The 20,069-nt window shown below is 53.6% G+C and overlaps 1 protein-coding gene across 7 annotated transcripts in view; it reads right to left on the bottom strand.

The window, feature by feature from the left end:
* Positions 1 to 19,585, bottom strand: part of Col5a1 (collagen type V alpha 1 chain) — a 154,718-nt gene extending 135,133 nt beyond the window's left edge. For 2 of the 7 annotated variants that reach the window (XR_008215058.1, XM_052724385.1), the window contains exon 1: positions 19,094 to 19,583. Coding sequence is in view for 6 of the 7 variants with exons in the window: in XM_052724385.1 (XP_052580345.1) it covers positions 19,094 to 19,202 (109 nt within the window). In the remaining variant the exon portion in view is untranslated. Of the gene's footprint in view, positions 1 to 19,093 lie in introns of all 7 variants that reach the window. The other 5 variants (XM_052724383.1, XM_052724384.1, XM_052724382.1 and 2 more) reach the window with 4 other exon arrangements.
* Between the last annotated feature and the right edge of the window lie 484 nt (positions 19,586 to 20,069).

The raw sequence follows: 20,069 nt of genomic DNA on the forward strand, positions 1-20,069 counted from the left end.
ATATTTCAAACTGTGATGTAATTCCCAAGCACAGCCAATCAGCAGGACACCTGTCGAAGAGACCCTAACACCAGCAGAATGCGGTATGCTTGCTCAGTGAGCCCCAACTAGAAATTGGCAAATACAGATGGCCAGAAAGGGAAAGGGAGAATAGGGATATGATTAGTATCTGTTAGGTATCTACTGGGTTCTAGAAGGTTCCATCATGATTTCTGACTAATGGAAGGAGAGCTATGAAGCATAGAGGTATGTGTGTTGGTTTTTGTTTGTTTATTTGTTTTGTTTTCTTGGTTCACTGGAACTAGCTCTGTAGACCAGTCTGGCCTCGAACTCATAGAGATCCGCCTGCTTCTGCCTCCTGAGTGCTGGGATTAAAGCACCACGTCTGGCATGTGTGCTGTTCTTATTCCTAACAGCGGCTACTCATGTTGCCCCTGTGACTTGGAAGTACTACCCCCCATTCTCCAGAATGGGTAACACATTCACATAAAGGCCCAGGGGACCCAGCATGTGTCACAGGCACAAACAAGGGCCAAGCTGGGTCCCAAACTTTAAGCAAAAGCCCCCTGCTGCTTCTCCAGAACCAGAAACAGGGACTCCTTCTTCATGGTAGACTGAACCACCTCCCTCATTCCACAGGGTGAGGTCTGCTTGGGCTTGACACCTGAGAAGCACACCACCCAGGATGTGGTAGCTACTTGGTAATTGCCCACTGCGGCAGGAACGGAATTCAGCGACTACAGGGCTCTACTATTCCTATGCTTGGCGTGTGAGTCAGTGTCTCAGAATTCACCCTAAGGAAACAATCAGAAGGGAAGAGAGGCTCTTGGGAAGATGTTCATCCAAGCTGTATTTACAATAGCCCACAGCTGGAAGCAGCCCAGATCCAACGCCAGAGCAGCAGTTACTGGTACAGCAGTGTGCTCAGCGACAGTACACGTCTCGGTCCCCAAATATGACACCCAAAGGTCCAGGAAAAAATAATCCAGACATTTTAAGTAACTTTTATTATAGCATCCTGTTACAATTGCCCTGTCTTAGCACTTGCTAGTCTGGAATTGCGCCCAGTCTACGAATGAAAGCTTGCCACAGGTGTGTATACACAGGAATAAATGCAGCACACCCAGGCTTCTTTATAATTGTGGTTTCAAGCATCCCCTGGGGTGCTTGGAATGTGTAGCCCGTGGATGAGTCTGGGTGGCTGTACTTACAATGAGTTCTGAAAGACACAGGGGAGGACTCCTACTCCTGGAGAGATTCATCAGAAGCCAAAATCCACTCTGCGGAAAAGAGGCTGCAGCACCTGAGCAGAAGAGTCCAGGGAGCCTACACTAAGCCCAGATACCCCAATTTTCCAAGTGACTCCAGACGAAGCATGTGGCAGCCTCAAGTTCTCCTCCTGTAAAATGAGTGGATGGAGACCGCTAGGGCCACAGCTAGGGCCATGGCAGTTCAGCGGCCAGTTTCACATCCAGGACATCAGGAAGGGCCAATGCACTATTGACAGCGGCTTCCAGACTTATCCTAGGTTTGCTCCATGAACTTGTTTGTTTGTTTGTTTTGCTTTGCTTTTGTCTTTTGAAACAAGGTTTCCCTGCGTAGCCCTGGCTGTCCTGGAACTCGCTCTGCAGACCAGGCTGGCCTCGAACTCAGATCTACCTGCCTCTGCCTCCCGAGTGCTGGGATTAAAGGTGTGTGCCACCGCCACTCAGCAGCTTCGTGGACTTTTTAAAAATTCCTTTTCACTATGTGTATGGGATGTGAGCACATGTGTGCAGGTGCCCACAGAGTCCAGGAAGGGGCATTGGATCCCCCAGGAACTGGAGTTACAGGTAATTGTGAGGCTTCTGATGTTGGTACTGGGAACCAAACTCAGGTCCTCTGCTAGAACAGTAGAAGCTCTTAACCATTGAGCCATCTTCCCAGCCCTTGGTTTATGAACTTTTAAGGCCACAAATAGTTTTTACTGTTATTTCAGCCAAAGGCAGCCACCTGACAGCGGGAAAGGCATGCAGCCTAGAGCAGCTGGTTCACACTCCACAGCCTGTTTTCTGTAGCTGTGTATCTGCCCGCTTCCCAGCAGCACGCCTTCTGAGAATCTGCATTCATCTCTCAGAGGCAAGTAAGAAGTGTGGCCTGAGGACCTGCTACCCATTCTAGGAAAAAACCTGAGTCCGGATATTTGAGCATTCTTTCCCATGATTGACACATGTGTAAGCATGAATCTGGATGTTTTTCCCTCTGGAAGGGAAGGGTTCGTGCAAGGAGGAGCCCTCTTTCTTTTCTGGGATTCACTTCAAGTTTCTCGAAGACTGGTACTGCTCTGTGAATCTGAAGCCACAGCGAGAAAGTAAGCTTCATCAGTTTCTATGCTGTGTCCTGTCCCGGGGATGCACCATAACATATTTAAATACCTCCCCCATGGCCAGGTTGGTGGTGATGCCTGTTATCCCAGCACCCCGACTGAGGCCAGCTACTTCAGGAGAGTCTGTCTGGACAAACAGCTCCTCCTGGTGAACCTGCAGGTGTTTTGAGCTTCTGCTCTTCCCAGCAGTGCCTTGCACACAGAAGTGGTGAATACAGCACACCCCAAGGGGCAGAGCTGCTGGGTCAAAGGGCACATGCATTTTAACATCTCAACAGCTACCTCTGGCTGCCTACTGAAAAGGGGTTTCCTTCCCCAGCTGACAGTCCATGGTGTATCTGTGGTCCTGAGGCTTCACCTCCATGCTGTCCTTGTTGAAGTTACACAATTTTCACATGTATAAAAGTTCCAAACGTTCTCCTTCCTGAGAACTAGTCACACCTTTGACCTTTTTTTTTTATTAATTTGTGGGAACTCTTTGCATATTATACTATATTGACCCCTTTCCTGCCACATAGGTTCACATTCTTTTCTTGGGAATGGTGGCTGTTGTTACCCTTCAGACAGGCAGAAAAACTCCAATAATCCGCTTTTACAATTTCTGAGGTTTATGTCATGCTGACAATGTCATAGTCCCACCCCACCCCCACCGCCTCGTAACCATAAACACCCACCTCCCATGCTTTCTTCTAGTGGTTCTGTGGTTTCATTTTTAAAGTTCACATCTTTGATCCATTTGGAATGAATCTAGTACAAAAGGGGGGCAGACAGCAGCATCTTTGCCCCAGATGGCTTCTGAATCATCCCAGCCCAGTTCCGTGATTAATCCTTTCTTCCAAGGCCCATGTGAAATTGCAGCTTTTACTAGACCCTAAATTCCTGCCCATGTCCTGGCTTTTAAGGACCAGGGTCATACACTTCCCACCTGCACCTGGTTGACTCACACAGAATGCTCACCAGCCCCCCAGTATGTTCTCCCCAAATGCAGCCCAAGGAGGCCAGAGCTTCCTTACCACCCACTCCTGCAGCATGCTTTCTCTGTAACAGGTGGCTTGGAATATGAGGCACAGGAACCACCCAAGTGTCCATCAATAAGGGAGACGCTGTGACAAATCAGACACTCACAGAGGTCAGGACGGATGGAGCAACCTGCAGCGCACGGGACACAAGGACAGTGAGTCCTCATTGCTGCCTTCAGGCCTCAAGGCTGTCACCTTCAGGGAGGGGTGCCCAGTGGGCAGAGTGGCCGCAGGAGCTGGTACGGTGCCCAGGTATCCCTCAGATAGCCACTGTGACCAATGTCCCTTCCTTTCTTTATTCTCTGCATTCATGAGCTCTGACTTGGAGGGTTACAGGTGAATTTTAGCCCCATCTTCCTTCATGTTCCTATTTTCTATGATCACTACAATGAGATTCATCTTTTACCAGATGTTTTACAGAACATGTAGATTATGAAAGGAGGAGGAGAGAGAAACGCACAGTGCGGCCACCGTCAGTGGGGAGCGGAGCCAGCTAATCCCTGACTGCTCCTGCTTCCTAACCAGACTGACCTATGACCCCTGGGGACCCCACCCAAATGGGGTCTGTCCTTCCTCCCTGCCTTGGCTGGCATGAAAACTGGAGGTGTGGGGGTAGTTCAGGCCTCACACTGGGTAAAGCCACAGTGCTGCCATACCTGGCTCCAGGATGCAGCCCAGATTTCAAAGACCCCATGGGCCAGCCAGGACGTCACACTTCTCCTGGGGCTGTGCCAGGTCTATGCCAATTAAAGATGTGTAGAGCTCGCAGTGTTACACCTCAGGAATGAGCTTTCCTTAACCACTCCTTGGCAAAGTCCCACACAGTGCCTTGGGCGTTGGTGGTACCCACAGAGAGGTTGCTGAGTTGAATTTCCGGGTTTAGCACAGCAGGCGGGCTAGGTGTACAGAACCCCCAGGTCTGTGGCTAATAGCTCTGGACTTGAGGGCCACAGTACAGACTCTAGTTTGAATTTGTGGCCCAATAGAGACACAATAACAGTTTCAGAGCTCATCAGCTGGTTTCCACTTAGGCAGGCATCTACGCAAACCCATCCCTTGAAGAGCTGTGAGAACAGGCCAGGAATGAGAGCAGAGGCGAGATAAAGCCACAGAGCTGCGAGGATGAGGGTGGAGAGTCCTAGCAAGAGTCCCTGCCACCTGAGCTACTCTGGCATCAGCCTCCATGCCCACCTGTGACCCCTGAGGGCTGCAGGAGGGGCCCCAACAGTGAGGTTTCCCCAGGGATATAGAAGGGGCCCGCCATGACCCCCAGGGATATAAGAGGGGCCTCACCAGTAAAGATTCCCCAGGAATGTAGGAGGGGCCACCTGTGACCCCCTGAGGTACATAAGAAGGGCCCCACCAGTGAGGTTCAAATTTGAGAGTCACTGGGCAGAGAACTCCATGTGCCCAGCTAAGAGTCAGGAAGTGATAGGGAAAACAGAAGCCAGATTCTCAGGTACCTACAGATGGAGTCCCTGGGCCGGTAGGGATGTCAAAATGGGAAGGAAGGTGCTAGCCGGACACCAGTCACTCAGTCTGACAGAGCCCAGGGGTGGGGCCACACGGAACGGAGCAACTGTGGAATGCCAGGGCTGAGTGGGTGTGGCTCTGTCCTGGCTGCAACATCACTGGAGGAACCGGACCAGGAAACAGTTTTATAAGGGACTGGAAAGAGATCAGACTGCCTCTCTGCCGAGGAATTTATCTGTTGGCCAGGATATCAGCCAGGCGCGAGCACTGAGGGAGAAAGAGCATGGCAAGGGCCTGGTGTCTTCCACTGGGCTCAGTCTTAGCCTGGGGGGGGGGGGGGGTGAGGGGGCGGGCTGGGAGCATGCCTGTGTCCAGAGCGAGGAGTCCTTTACAGTCTCACTTCCCACCCTTGAAGTCCTAGATGACAGAGCTGTTCAGGGAGGGGCTTGGACATAAAGAAGTAGCTGGAGAAAGTGGGTAGGAGCAGGCAGTATTTAAATCATTGCCAAACAAGGCTGGAAGTTTTTATGGGGTGAAATGCTTGATCCTGGAATTAGATGAGCTGGGGCTGAAAGCGGCAGCTGGAGAATGAACTCCGAAAGATGACAGGATTAGCTGTCCAACGGAGAGCTGCAGAGAAGGGTCTAGATCCCAGAAGACTGCCAACCCAACCTCAGGCTGGCTCCTCGTGAGCCTAGCCATCTGAGAAGTCCTCGCAGGGGCAGGGTAGCAACTACCTGGGACTGCTGAATGGGGTGGAGGGTACGCAGAACTTAAGCTGAGAGCTGGGAATGTGGCTCAGCTGGTGGAGTGCTTGCCTAAAGTGCACAAAGCCCTGAGTTCGATCCCCAGCACTGTACAAAACTGAATGTGGCGGTGCACAGCTATAATCACAACACTCAGGAGGTGGAAGCAGGAAGATCAGAAGTTCAAGGTCATTTTGGCTACATCTTGAGTTTGACGCTGACCTGAGGCTATAAAGTAAAAAGGACCTCACCTCCATGAGGAGGGAAGACATGCTTAGTTTTGTGCCCACAGGACTCTCTGGAGACATCGGATAGATTGGGTAAGAACCTAAATGCCCATCACCATGTTCAGACATAAGTCTACTATTTTCCTGGGCATCGCTGAAAGACCCAGGGCGGTTTCAATTGCCATGGGAACCCTGATGTGTAACTCTGGGTCTAGACCTGTGTCTGAGAGGGGACAGGGCTGTCGGACAACAAGCCAACTATTCTGATCCTCCACATACTGACGAGCAGGTTCCTTGGTCAACCCACAGTCCCTGAGTGTCCCTGGGCAAACACTGGGCATTCTCTCCCCGCAGATATTAGGGCATCCATCCTAGTCGCCAACTCTATAGCACTCAAACTGCCTTTCCAGGACTCTTGTGCCCTGCCCTAGAATGGCCTGAGTAGAGTGGGCCAGGGCTTCCCTGGCTTCCCAACACCAAGTGCTACTCCACCATGGCTACACTCTTGTTCAGCAAACACCCTAGAGTTTTCAAATTACTATCAGCTCAGTCCAGAAAGTATTCACTGGGCATGGCACATGCTGGTCCACTGTGAGATACAGCAAACTCCAGACCTGTCTGGTTCTATATGGCCTCAACTCTGCATCCTTAGGTTCCACAAGCCAATGAGATGTGGATATCATCCATTCCACTCTCTGTACATGAAGAAACTGAGGCACAGACATGTCACGTCTGAAGTAGCCAAACCGCACCCAATTTTAAAGGGCTGAGGTGTAATGCCACACTTGGCCTCTAGGTGATGCCTTCCTCTCTTCCCCCTACAGCCAGAGACCTGAATTCCAAGCCTCAGGGAAACTCCACAGAGCTAGGACTATGTTCTGCTACCAACTGCTGGGAATTCTGGTCCACTGGGTAACCTGAAGCTCAAAATGTCTAAGATCACAAGTGCAAGGTGGAACCCCCTCACTTTCTTTTGTAGTGTCCAAAGCACACCGTGGGGCCAGGTGGGTGGCCTGGGCAACAAACACCAGTTACAGGATCAGAGTCCCACAGGGCACACCAAGACAACCAGGTCACATTGTTTTCTGAGTTTTTAATTTTCTTTTCTGAAAAGTTCATGATTTAAAGATGTGGGTCACACCCTGCTTGACTTCTCTGGCCCCACTGAGCTTATGGCTGAGCTGTACCAGCTTAACTCTTGGACCCTCTGACTGATGACTCAACTCCCACCCGGCAACCCCACCCACTCTCCCATCAGCATTTGGCTTTGCCGGAGCAGCCACCATATCCCTTTCATCAGTTGTCAACTGAGATAGAGCAGACAGCCCCTACCTGGCCATAATCTCCCACTATCAGACCTTCTTCCCACTAAAATGGAAAACATGACTCAGACTCCTAAACAAACAGGCTGCTCGCAGTTGGATGCTGCTGAGAGCAGATCTACAGCACTCTCCAAAGACAGACCAGACCAAGAGAAGACAGGGAACCCAGGGCTGGGGGCTTTAGGAAGCAGTGCCAAGGGACAGGGACCTGAGCCCCAGCCCCGACAACACACACACAGCCAGAGGCACAGGGGGAGGGTGGCATGAAGGACACAGGACCCTTCACCCTGCCACCATCCCCAGACACTCCCCTCTCGGCCCCTACTACAGGGATGGAGACCCCCAAAGAAAAGGGGGAAAGTGACCTCAGTGGAGACTGAAATGTCACTGCCACAAGCCTTCTCTACTGGCCCTGGTGACACTGAGCCTGGGTGCCACCCCTCAGGCTGGACAGAGTTATTCCCAGAGCACAAATGTCTTAAGGGCTCAAGCTCTGTCCCTTACCAGTTGCAGGGCTTCTATGGGCCTGGGTCTTTTCATATTTTCCTACCACCATCCCTCAAGTGCAAATATCAAGTTAGCATATCTTTGGATTGTATTATGCTATAATGTTTGATTTTTCAAAAGTTACCATTTGAGCTGTTGATTTGAGCAAAAAAAAGAAAATCAATTTTGTTCATGAAAACAAAAATCATTAAGTGAATTCTGGGATTAGGGCAAAATTTCCAACAATTTCTCAAATGGCCTCGCACACACCTCTGCCAAATGGTACTATGCACTTGCATAAAGTGGTGGTCTCAGCTGACAATCATAAAATCAAGATATTGAGCGGCTCTGGAAAACACTGAAACCACTATATATCTGGCGATGGCACTATGCAGCCCAGATTTAATCTCTACATAAAGATAAGTAAGTGTATCCATCTCATTAGCATGCAAACTTGATTTCATCTTTAATAGATAGTAAAAATGTGTATAGCAAAGAATTGTTTTAAAATAGCCTTCCTCACGCTTATCCATAAACGTTAGATTTGTGTGCCTATTGTATGTATCTGGATACCCAGGGTCACGTGAAAAGAAGGGAGTCTCAAGCAGAACACATAAGCAAGCCTGGTTTAGAAGCAGAAAAAACTTGGGTAAGAGGGGTAGGGAGAAGGGTGGGGAGGAGAAGTGGGGAGGAACAGGAAGGGAAGAGAAAGGGGAGAAAGTAGAGGAGAAGTAAGAAGGGGGAAGAGGAGGAGGCAGCAACCTGTGAGTCTTACCCTTCACCTTCAGTGACCATTGGACAATCTTGCCTCTTCACGTACGGGAGCTTCCTTCCTTCTATCTTAACCCACACACAAGGTACCAGACCTGGGGGAGCTTTGGGGAGAAACTAGACACCAAAGCCTGCTTGGAGCCCAGTGCCCATCACCCTCCAGTCCAGAGGCTGACCCACCTCAGCTGTCCTGACCTGACGGCAGGGTACCTGAAGGACCACAGTGGGTACATCAGCCATCCGCCCCCCTCCCCATTCTCCACCCTTTCTAGGGTACAAAGGCAAGCAGGAAGGGCCTTGGCTTTCTCCTAAGACACCCCATGTGGCCTTTCTGCCACACTGTCCATGCCCTTGTACAGCAGTCCCTCCAGGAGCCTGCAAATCCTCCTCAAGGGCCAAGCAGCTGTTTGCAATCGGCCCAGCCCTGGCCCCAAGCAGAGGAGGAGGAGCATGTCCACAGGCTGGACCCAGGGAGTCATGGGGCATTCGAGGACAGGCAGCTCCAAGGCTAGGAGACCCGGGGCTGCCCCTCCCCATGGACAGAGCCAGCAACAGTGACGAAATGGGGCGGGCCTAAAAAGGCAGAAAAGACAAGAGTCCTCTGCATAAAGCCCATTTTCAGTCACTGCCAAAGAACAGGGAACCTCTAGCCAGCCTCAAGCCAGAGTTTGATTGCATTAACACCATGGGTTTGAGGTAGTTTACAGCACCTGTCAGGGACAGAGTGGGCTCTCTTGCCTGCACACCATCCAGAGCAGAGATATTTGGGAACATTGATGGTCAGTGCCTGCTTAGGCAGGAAGGCCCTGGATAAGACAGCCTGCATTGACCTCCCAGCCTTCAGAGGCAAAGAGGTGGACTAGCACCTGAGCTGGATGAATTCAGGATAGTCAGGTTCCTTTTCTCAGCACCAGGATCATGGCAGACGGACTCTCTCTGCCAGGTATCACCAAGGGTCCAGTCCCCTCTCATCACCACCTCTGATTTCAGAAATGTCCAACTCATCTGAGCATCATTATCTGCAAGTGGCCTGAAACTGGAGGCCAGACCCCAGATTCTGTAAGCTCTCCTGCAGGGCATATATCTGTTCCTTCCAAAGTGGCCAGCCAGCCCTCCCACTCCTGGGCAGAAAAACACCTTCTAAACTAACTCCCAAGTGTTAGATGCAGGGAAGTTCGGATGGAGTGTCCCAGAGATTCACCCTCATCATCAGTGGGACCCCTGGCTCTACAGAGGTGCTGACGTAGTATGGCACTGTACCCACACATGCCAGCTTCACACTTCTCACAAATTAAGGGGTGCTCCTCACTCCCAACCAGTCACAAAGACAAGCTTCGTAACAGTTACATGGCAGGCCATCCTCGATTCTGCGGCCATCCGCTACCCACGTGGACTGGAGGCAACTCACTATCACAGGTTCAATGTCCCCAGAAACCCCCCTACCTCCTACAGTCAGCTCTGCTTCCAAGTAGAGAGATTAAGTAGCATGCTCAAGAGCCCACAGCCAGGAGCACACATGCATTCTCCTGATTCACAGAAACCTTCTTCGTTGTCCTGTTCTCTAAGTATCTGCCGAACTTCCTCTTCCAATGTCTGAGATGCAACTGAGCTCCTCCCCAGGGGCTGCCTGCTGTGCCTAGAGTTGCACCAAAGTTCCCTCGACTGGTCACTAGCACCAGAATTTGGGGGAAGGGGTTCCAGGGAGCTTCTTAGAACTGGCCCTGTGAACCTACATCCACGAGGCAAGGTCCTGGGACCACTGAAGCTGAAAGTTATGTGTATGCCTGGGTTCCACCTGCTGGTTTCGCTCTGGGTCCCTTGCTGAGCCCCTGAAGGTCCTTTTTGAAGGAAGTGGATCAGACCACTGTCCTACAACATGGCATGTCTGGGCAGGGTCACAGGCCCTCTGCAAAAGGCTAGCATTCAGCTCTCTGGGGACCAGCCTACTGTGCCAGGGCATTACTAGAGGGCGGGAGAGGCCCTGGTGCAGCTGCAGCAAGAGTACAAGAACATGTGGGATGCAGCTTTCCTGATACAGGCACAGTACACAGAGCACCCATCTTGTGTCACACACCAGGCAGTCATTGCAGGTCCCTAGCCCCAGGCTGTCACTCAGCACACCAGCCAGCAGTAGCCTGAGGCCTCAGAACCACACAGCCAGGACAAGCTCTGTGGAGGCACCTCAGGCCCTCCTGCTTCAGAATCATCTACTTAGGGGATAGCGGAGCTGGGAGAAGGGCCTGGAGCCTGCACCATCGGCCTAGGCATGGGTGGCTGGAAGTAGGGCAGTCCCAGGCTTCCCTGCAGCTCCTTAATAAGCCCCAGGCAGTACAGCTCCATGTGAGTCCTGCAGGTTCCATGTGTACTGACATAGGTACATACTGACATCATATGTGCCACCATACAATGAGAGCGGCGACAGCAGACACCACCATCCCCACTGAGCTTGCCTCAGAGACGAGGCGGCATTTTATGTCCACCCTGCAGATGGGGAAACCAAAGCATGGTAGATACTTCTGTTGTGCTAAGTCCCAGTACACAGGGAAGGGCAAGATGCAGGGACCTTCCTTCCCAATCCCTGATTGTGAGCTGGATGTCAGGGGGTGTGGGAAACAGCTGTCCTCTGCCCCCTGGCCTGGGGCCTGCAGGGCAATGACCCTCTCTAAGCTCCATGTTGGTGACTCTCTGCATCCTTCCCACGCAGATGGGTCACCAAAAAGAAAGAGCAGTCTCAAGACCACACTAGTGTAGCTTCAGCAGAGCAGACTCACCTAGAGGGAGATAACCCCTGGAGGATAACAGGCAGAGCCCAGAGAGGTGGAGGACTTCTACCTAGGAGGCTGGCTTTTAGAGACATATGCCCAAAGAGTCGCTAATAAAAGCAGGTGGTGTCAGAAATCCACTTAAGAACTCTGGGGTGGGGTGGATGAGGCAAGGCTAGCAGTGGGCAGACCTAGGGGAATTGTAGAATATGGGGCCTTGTACTAAGTCTGACATTTCCCCCACTACCCTCAGTGCTAACAGACTGACAGCCATGTCATGTTCCAGAATCTCACACTCCCATACACTCCAGTCCAGCCCTGATCCCTAAGACCTGCTGGGAAGTAGACAGGAGTTTGCTGAACATCAGAGTCTTGCCTTTGGAGAAGAATGGCTGTAACCCACAGACAGGAAGGAGGCAGTGTTCCGTCCTTCGGCAGGAGAGGCTATATAAAGACAGGGGCTGGTGGGACATCCCAGCCTTCACACGGCTTCTCCTTACACTCTTTCCCCAGCCAGACCCTCCCATGTTGAAATTCAAGCCCTATCAGGAGGACCTGAGAGAGCACCTCCCCTAAAGGTCCTTCCCATGTCTTCAGCATCCCAGAGCCAGACTAAATTCAAGCGTCTCTCCCTGTGCCCACCATGGCAATGGCAGGCTGTCCCATACTGGGGCAGAGACCAGCTTTTCCTACACCCACGTTGTCTGCCACTGTCCTCTATGAGCTCTGACAACGGAGGAAAATTAGCTGGGCTCAGCATGTCAGCTGGGCATATACCTGGACCACTGCCCTCTCAAAGGAGGAAGCCTCAGGGGTACCTGGTCCTGTATCAGAAAGGGAGGAGAATCACCACTGAGTACCTAGGTGAGGACATTTCTGTCTTCCTAAATCACTCACCTCTGACTGATGGAAACGGGGGAAGCCAGGCCATGTCCACCTCACTGGCTTTGAGCATGGGTCAAAAGCCATCAGAATATATGACTGTGGTAAGAACCAGGGGCAAAGTGAAACTTGCATGGCTTCTTGTGACCTGGCCTGACAGAGGCTCCATATACACACCTGGAAGGATCAGTCCCACCCAAAGATGTCTGAGAGCACAAGCACTGTTCAGGCCATGCCTGGGGAGCACTCCACAGGTCATGCCTGTGGGATCATTGAGGAGCACAAGCACTGTTCAGGTCATGCCTGGGGAGCACTTCACAGGTCATGCCTTGGGAGCACTAAGAAGCACAAGTTCTGTGCAGGCCATGCTTGGAGAGCAAGATTAAAAGTGAAGATGAACATGAGCCAGAAAAGAACAGCACGGGAAAGTGCCCTCTGCATCCATCAAGGGACACCTACCTTCAACTGTGCAAAGGGTGGACCTCAGGGTGCTTAGCACAGTGCTTCTGAGGCAGGCCTGGAGACACAAGCTGGTCTCTGATTGGCCAGTGCTCCTTAGGGACTGGCAAGTGCCTTCTTTTGGTTCTCCAAAGCCTCTTTGGGGTTGGCAGGAACTACCTCATCTTGGCAGGTACCGCCAATGACTGGCACAAAACCCAATGATGGATGAGTATTTTTCTGCTGCCCACTGTAACCGCACTTCGCTTGACAAATGCACCTGTGCAGATGTCTGTCCCCTCTACACATCCTACTCCAGAAGTTCCTGTCAGCCAGGGATGGCTCACCAGTTGCTCACCAATGCCCTGGCACCCACAAAAGCTATGAGATCTAAATGCCACCGAGGCCAATTTCCTCACGGTAGCCCTAGGCTTCCCCTCTGCACAACGCAGGACGGCCCGCCTGTTCCGACTCTCAATGTCCACTTAGGTAGGCTAAGACGCTCACCAGTCTCATTGGTAAGTCAGTTTTTCCAAGCTGTCCCCAGTCCCCCCGACACACACACACACACACACACACACACACACACACACACACACACATTGTGATGTCATTTTGTGCCATTTATTTCTCTTTTTTAAGGGTTCTTAGATATTAGACTCCCCATTGCCAAGGCACTGGTAAGAAAGGAAAGGATAGAAACTGAATTTGCCCACAAGAACCCAGCTCTAGGGCCATAAAGATTGCTCTCCAGGTTATGGATGCCTGCTGCCAAGCCTTGCAGCCTAAACTCAATTCCTGGAACCCTGATGATAGAAGAGAACCAACCCCTGCAAGTTGTCCTCTGAATACACACACACACACACACACACACACACACACACACACACACACGCACGCGCATGCACACACACACACACACACACACACACACACACACACACGTAAATGCAACACCAAAAAAAAAAAAATGTTAAGAAAGAGCTCTATAAAAAGGAAGCAAAGGTGTGCCCATGTCATGGCCAGAAGCATTTCAGAGTCTGCCCCTGGAACTCCAAGTTATTACATTTGAGGAAAGTGGGTCAGTCTGTGGTTCGTGTCTTGGGTCTGAGTCACCAAATAATAGTAACATTTACCACTGGTGTGGGGTCATTACTGAAGCTGGGAATATTCCAGAAAAATGACTGTGTTCATAAGGAGCTGAGAGGCTGACGGCTGAGACTACGTGATGTGGTGACAGAAAGTGAACCTGCGGCCTGCAGTGTGCACCCAGGAATGTGTCCCATCTCCTGTTCTTTCATTCCACCCCTCCCTCCCCAGAGTGGGAAGAGGTGGCCAGGAGCCATGAATGGCCGGGACCGTTAGTACTTCCTGACCCCAGCTCCTCATAGAGAAGTCGCTACAGAGGGAGGGGCATGGAGGTACCTGGTCCACATTGCACAGGACACACCTCCAATGGCTGAGTCTGGGGCCTCGGGAGAGGTGAGGCGGTCACAAATGGACACTGCTTCCCATGCTTACCCCATCCTGAAGACCCAGTGTGGCCCTCTAGGGAATAGAGCAGGTGACTCTAAAACAGCACATGACAGCGGCTTCTAGCAACATCAAGAACCCCAATGATCATAACAGAAATTGTAGCGCTTATCTGCACTTCACATGACTGTGTATTGCTCTCCCAAGAATCTGCTACAGTTGCCATCATTCACCTGCTCACGAATGGGGAAACTGAGGCCCAGGCCACTGAGTACAGAGCTGGGAAGAATCGGAGCCAGGGAGGTTCTCACCCAAGCCACTTGTTCTTTCCTCCTACCACCTGGTCTGCAGGCAGGCCGTGTCCCACAGTGACCGCAGTATGGCCTGTGAGAAGGGCCCGGGCAGGCTCCACCCGTTGTATCCTGGCACATCCAAGAGCTTGGCCAGAAGTGCCACAAGCATCTGTCAAAGTGCTGACCAGCAGATGAGCTGATTACATAGAACATAACTAGATGGGGAGCCCAGGTGTCACATGACATGGCTCTCATCAAACTGGAGGGACCCGTGGACCAGTCCACTTGGTGGCAGATCCCAGGGCCTGTGGTCACCAGGAGCTCCAGGGCTCTGGGGCCGTGAGCACCTCTTCACCATTGTACGCAGAGTACACAGACTTCTCAGAAGAGCTGTGGAAACACACCATGCACATGTGTGTGCTTTCATACTCCCACACATACGTGCAGTTACACACACAGTTGTTTCACACATGCAGGCATACAGCACATACAGGGACATGGGTCCCACACGGGCGAGCACATTACACATACACACAGTCTGACACGCACATAACACCCATGAAACAACCCTGGAATTGGCCTGTCTAGAGCCTTCACACACACTCCTCAGGTGACTACAATACCACCCTGAGGGGGCTGGGCAGCGTGACACACGCAGATGAGAGCCAGGGCAGGAAGACAAGAACTGCATGGTACCTACCTCCTTTCCCATGTGCACCCCTCCTCAAGCTTCTATACTCTTGATGTTCTGAGAGGACTTGGGGAACTTTTTCTTGTTGCAAATTACTACAGAGCACAGCTTGTGAGCCAGCCCTGAGTCCCCGAGCCTAAGTCACTGCCTAAGAGGCAGAACCACCCAGTCAATCTCAGGCCTCCTCAAAGAGACACATGCTAATCTTCCCACTTTTCAGGAATGGAAACTGAGGCACAGAGACTCAGACTGGCCTAGCAAACCCCTCAACCTCGGAGGCAGAGAGAGCACACGCCGGCTTCTCAGCTGTGCACATCCCCTGGAGCCGCAGCAACCTCACCACCGAGGACTGTCCCCCACAAATCATCCCCAGAGTTCCCACAGGCAAGGTCAAAGCCTATCTGGCCTATATCATATCCCGCAGCACGGTGCCAGGTCCTGCCTCCCATCCCGAAAGGACGGGGGGTACCAGGGAAAGTCAGCGGAGCTCTGGGGACCCCTACTCATTCTCTTTCACTGGCACTTTTGTGCTCCTGGTGCAGGGTCACCAAGGCAGTCAGAAACTGGGGGCCTGCCAACCCACTAATGAGGGGCTTTCCAGCCGAGGGAGAGGGCCCAGGGTGACCCCCCCTGGATAAGTCTGGAATATCCAATGAGGAAGGAGGGACAGGAGCAAGATTAAAGTCAGGAGGAGAGGGCACAGTGGGGGAGGGTAATGAAAAGCCAAGGGGTCAGGCCACCAGGGACCCCCATGGAGAGATCCTCCAAGATGGTTCTACAGGGCCCAGCATGTCCGAGGTGGCACAAGAACAAGAAGAAAGGTGTCTGGTGCCAAGAGGGAATCAGGAACCCCGTCTCCACCGCCCCAGCACCTCCAGGCCAAGTGCAAGCTAAAAGCCTGTGGTACTGAAGTCAAGTAGCTGACAGCGAAGTAGCTGGGTGGTCCAAACGGAGATGGGAGACTGACACCCACTTCAGAAAGCCACAGACCCCCAAAAGGAGATACAAATGAGATGTGAGGGGAGGGAGGATGGAGGAAAGAAGGGAGAGAGGGGAAAGGAGGGTGCAGGGAGGAGAGAAGGAGAGATCAGGTAGAGGCAGCAAAAGGAAAGAGCGTAAACTTTGCATCTGCTCCCGGGTCCTGCCTGGACTGGAACCCCAAGCTGGGACTATAGCCCAGGGTACTGGCTCTCCCACGGGAAAGCAAAGAAATGTATGTGAAATTAAAGAACAGAATGCCTGGACCTGGGCCAAGCCGTAGGGCAGCCGCCATTCACTCAGGGCTCTGGCCAGGTAGTCAGAGGTTCTGCTCACCCTCTACTGAGCTCTGTCCACACAGGTACCAGCAAACTAGCCACCAGCATTAATTGTGCCCAGAGCCATCGATGAGCAGATTGGACAACCCCACACTACAGTAAATAGTGTCCTGGGGTGGGGGAGATAATGCTTTCCTGGCACATTAGGCACCACTCACCATCCGTGCTGTGCCAGGAGGGGGCCAGGTTAGAGCCTTACAATCCCTACTCCACTCAACAATTGCACCTCCGCAAGAGGGTACAGGCTGATTCAGCGAGGCGATAAAGAATGGAGAAAGAGGCGTCCAGCCAGAGGCAGGGCCAGGCAGCGGGCATCAGCTGGCCTCCGCTAAGGGTGTGGCTATGAGGAGTATCCAGAAATATCTACAGGGTGGGGTGGAGAGGCAGTCTCTAGCCAGCACTGCAGGACCAGCCCCCAGGACAGCATCATCAGAGAAGAGACTGTGAGCTAGCCCCAGGAGGGGACTCTACTACCGCAGCTGGGTAAGAACAGCTGAAGAGGACCCATAGTTCCAACCCTGCAGCCAGAGTAATACACCCTGACGGACACAGAGGGCTTCCACAGGGAGCTGAGTTCCTCCACCAACTGGACTTTGTGGGGAAAGTGAAGGAGGGATGGAGGGAGGGCCCAAGGATGTCCCTGTAGCCAACTCATTGAGTCACAGGAAATTTAACCATTCAGTATCTGTCAAGTCTCACAAAACTTGGCTGCCTGGCCCTGCAAATGATTGCAAAAAGCAGTCATGTGACTCGAGCCCACCAATAGCACATGGAGGAGATGACCTCAATTTCCAAATATTGGGGTCACGTTTCATTTCCCATCACCCCCCACCCCGTTAAGACTTTTAGCAGCTCCCAGTGCAATCTGACTTCTCACTCCTTCACACACTTGGCCAAGAAGGAGGCAGAAGAACTGTGCTCACAGCAAACTCGGAAAACATCTGGCAGAGCCTGGAGGGAAGAGGAGCAGGGTAGGGTCCGCCTGCACTTTTCTCCTGACTTGCCAGCATCGAAAGTGGACTGCTGCCCCTCCGGCCACACACTGAGGATGCCTTCCAAGTGGGTCCCACCACAGGAGCAGGAGAAAGCCTCCTGGGGCCCACCCAGAAATGCAGTGTCTTTGCATGCTTTGAAAAGTCTTTTGTCCAAAGCAAAGTGTCTAACACCACAGCCAGGACCCAGGCAGCCCCTTCCAAGTGGCCGCACCCTCAACAGCCAAGGAAAGTAGGGGTGGGGGTGACATAGCACAATGATGGAGTGAAGCAGAGACATAGGCAGGGCAGGGCTGGAGCAAATGGTTGGTGCTAGGAATGCCCTACTTATGCCCATGGTAACCCCAGCTGCCCGGGTGAGAATTCCACTGAAGGATTCCCTCCTGAGGTTCTAGGGAAACCCCATAAAGGAGCTGGGCAGGGCTAAGTACCAAGGGAGCATTGTGGGGGTTGGGGGAAGCCAAGTGGCTGACCCCATCCTGTCCATCTTCCAGTTTTCTGAAAGTCTCCATCATCCCCTACTTCTAACTGAACCCTGCAAAATCCAGGTCAGTTGGTCCAAGTCATAGTAAAGTGGGCATCTGCCATGCTCTCCCTCTGTCCCCCAAGGCCCTGGAGCTCCTTCCATTCCTACTCTTGCTTATATCATGTACCCACTGGGCACTCATGGTGCCAGGAAGCAGGAGAAGAATACTGTAATTGGCCACGGAGCATGGAAAGTGATTCTCCCACTAGTCCTGGAAGCTCCAGCTAAGAGCCTTGCCCTGGACAAGGGCTGGCCAGTCCGCGGCAGCCACCCACTCTTCTGCTGCCTGAACTCCTAACCGCCTTCACCTCCCCTACTGCTGCATGCCTGGATGCCTTCCCGCCCTGGCCTATGGTGTTTAGGGGTCTGGGAAGATTTATCCCACAGCTAACTAACAAAAGTGATGCTGAGAATAACGTTGCTGCCCAGACGTGAGCCTGGAAGTGCTGGAATCCAGACAGGGACAGTCAGTGCCTCCCTGATTCTTCCCAAGGGACCAGGACTCCTTCGAAGGGCCCATCCTGGCAGGAGGAGCCTCACATCTGCAGATCATCTGAGCAGCTCCCAGTCCAGACTCCAAGGCCCTCTCCTGGCCTGGCTCTCCGTTCATCCCATCTTTGGGCAGAGAGCCCAAGCAAACTACCTCCAAAGGGTTAGGAGGTTTGCGGTCAGCTTAGGAGCAGAGTTGGCCTACTACCTAACAGGGCTCTACAGTGCCCCCTGAACGCTTGGAGGGGACTGCAGGGAACCCCGTCCCCTGGGAAAGCAGAGAGTCAGCCCAGACAAGCGCGAGGGTGTGTACCAAGGGAAGACCAAAGCTGGGGATTCAAACTTCTGGGATCCCCTTCACCCCTAGGAGTCCCCGAGGAATTGAATGGCTTTGACTCTAGGGGGCGGCCCTTCCCAGCTTTCAAAAGGGAAGTTTCTGCTGAAGGGCTGCGTGGGACGCAGCGGGTCGCCTGTGATGTGGGACAGGGAATGTGAGGTTTGGGGACAAAAGTGTGGCCACCTCTGCTCGGATCTAACACGAGTCAGACTCTTCCTTGACTCGCGCGACAGCCCCACCCGACTGGCCCGTTTGAGGAGGGGGCGGTACGCCCGCGGGGATGGAGTTGGCCCGGCTCCCTCTCCCGGGCCCCCAACGAATGGTATTCGTTGTCTTGCCCGGTGCATTCCACAGGCCAAGGGGGAAAGTTCTGCAGGCTCGGAGGAGGCCGGCGGCGAAAGCGTCTGGGATGACAGCGGCCCGGCGGCTCCGCGCGCGTTCTACTGTCCCCGAGGCCCGGTCCCCCGAGGCCCGAGCGCCCTTACCTGCGCGGCTCGGAGGCGGCGCCCACAGCAGCAGCAGGAACAGGAGCAGCGGCGGGGACAGCAGCGGGGCGCCGGGGCGCGCAGCTTTCCAGCGGGTGTGTACGTCCATGCCAGCGGGGGTGCGCGGGCCGGGGAGCGGGGGCGCACTCGATGCACGGGGACCAGGGACACGGCCCGGGTGGCGGACGCAGAAGGGAGCGCGACAACTTCAGGGAGTCATAGGAAGCTCGGCGCCCGCCCGATCTCCCCCGCGGCGGTGGCTGTCCTGGAAGGGGCGGCGGGCGCGCTCGCCCACGGCGCGGGGATCAACTATGGCCCGGGACGGCCGGGACCCCCTCACTGGCTGCTCGCGCGCGCCCTGTCCTCCTCCTTCTAGTCCCTCGGCCTCCTCGCCGCTGCCGCCCCGCGACCCGCTCCCCGTGGGCGCTCAGCTGGAGTGAGGTCCTGCGCCAGCCGCGGGGACGAGGAGTGCGGACCTCGCCTTCGGCGCCCAGCACTTTTTCCCCCTTTCCCTCCCTCCCTCGCTGCTGGCAGACACGGCGGAGGCTGTCGATCCCCAACGCCCGCAGCAAATCAGAGCCGGGCACCCGGCTCAGTAAAGCCGGCCCCCGCCTCCCACTGGGCGCCGCGGGCGAGGGGGTGGGGACAGCGGGCGAGTCGCGGCGAGGAAGGGGCTGGCCCGGGGCGGGAGCGGACGTGGGACGGGGGCGGCGCCCCCGTTCTTTCTCCCCGCTCTGGGCGGCGGCCTCCGGAGCCCGATGGCCCACCCTGGTCCTCGATTCTTCCCGCCCCAGGTGCCCCGACCTGGCCAGACTCCAAGAACTAGCGTTGAGCCCCCCCACCTCCCATCCCAAAGTTTGATAGCTTGAGTTCAAAAGAGAGAGAGAGATTGCTCTACCACACCGGACTTTCTCTTTAAGGAGGAGTTCCGAGAGCTCCTCTTCTGGGCGGAGACTCAACTTGTAACTCAGCCAGA

This window comes from Peromyscus californicus, unplaced genomic scaffold, assembly GCF_007827085.1.
Source record: "Peromyscus californicus insignis strain IS unplaced genomic scaffold, ASM782708v3 Scaffold_7__1_contigs__length_154581171, whole genome shotgun sequence".
Classification (NCBI taxonomy): Eukaryota; Metazoa; Chordata; class Mammalia; order Rodentia; family Cricetidae; genus Peromyscus; species Peromyscus californicus.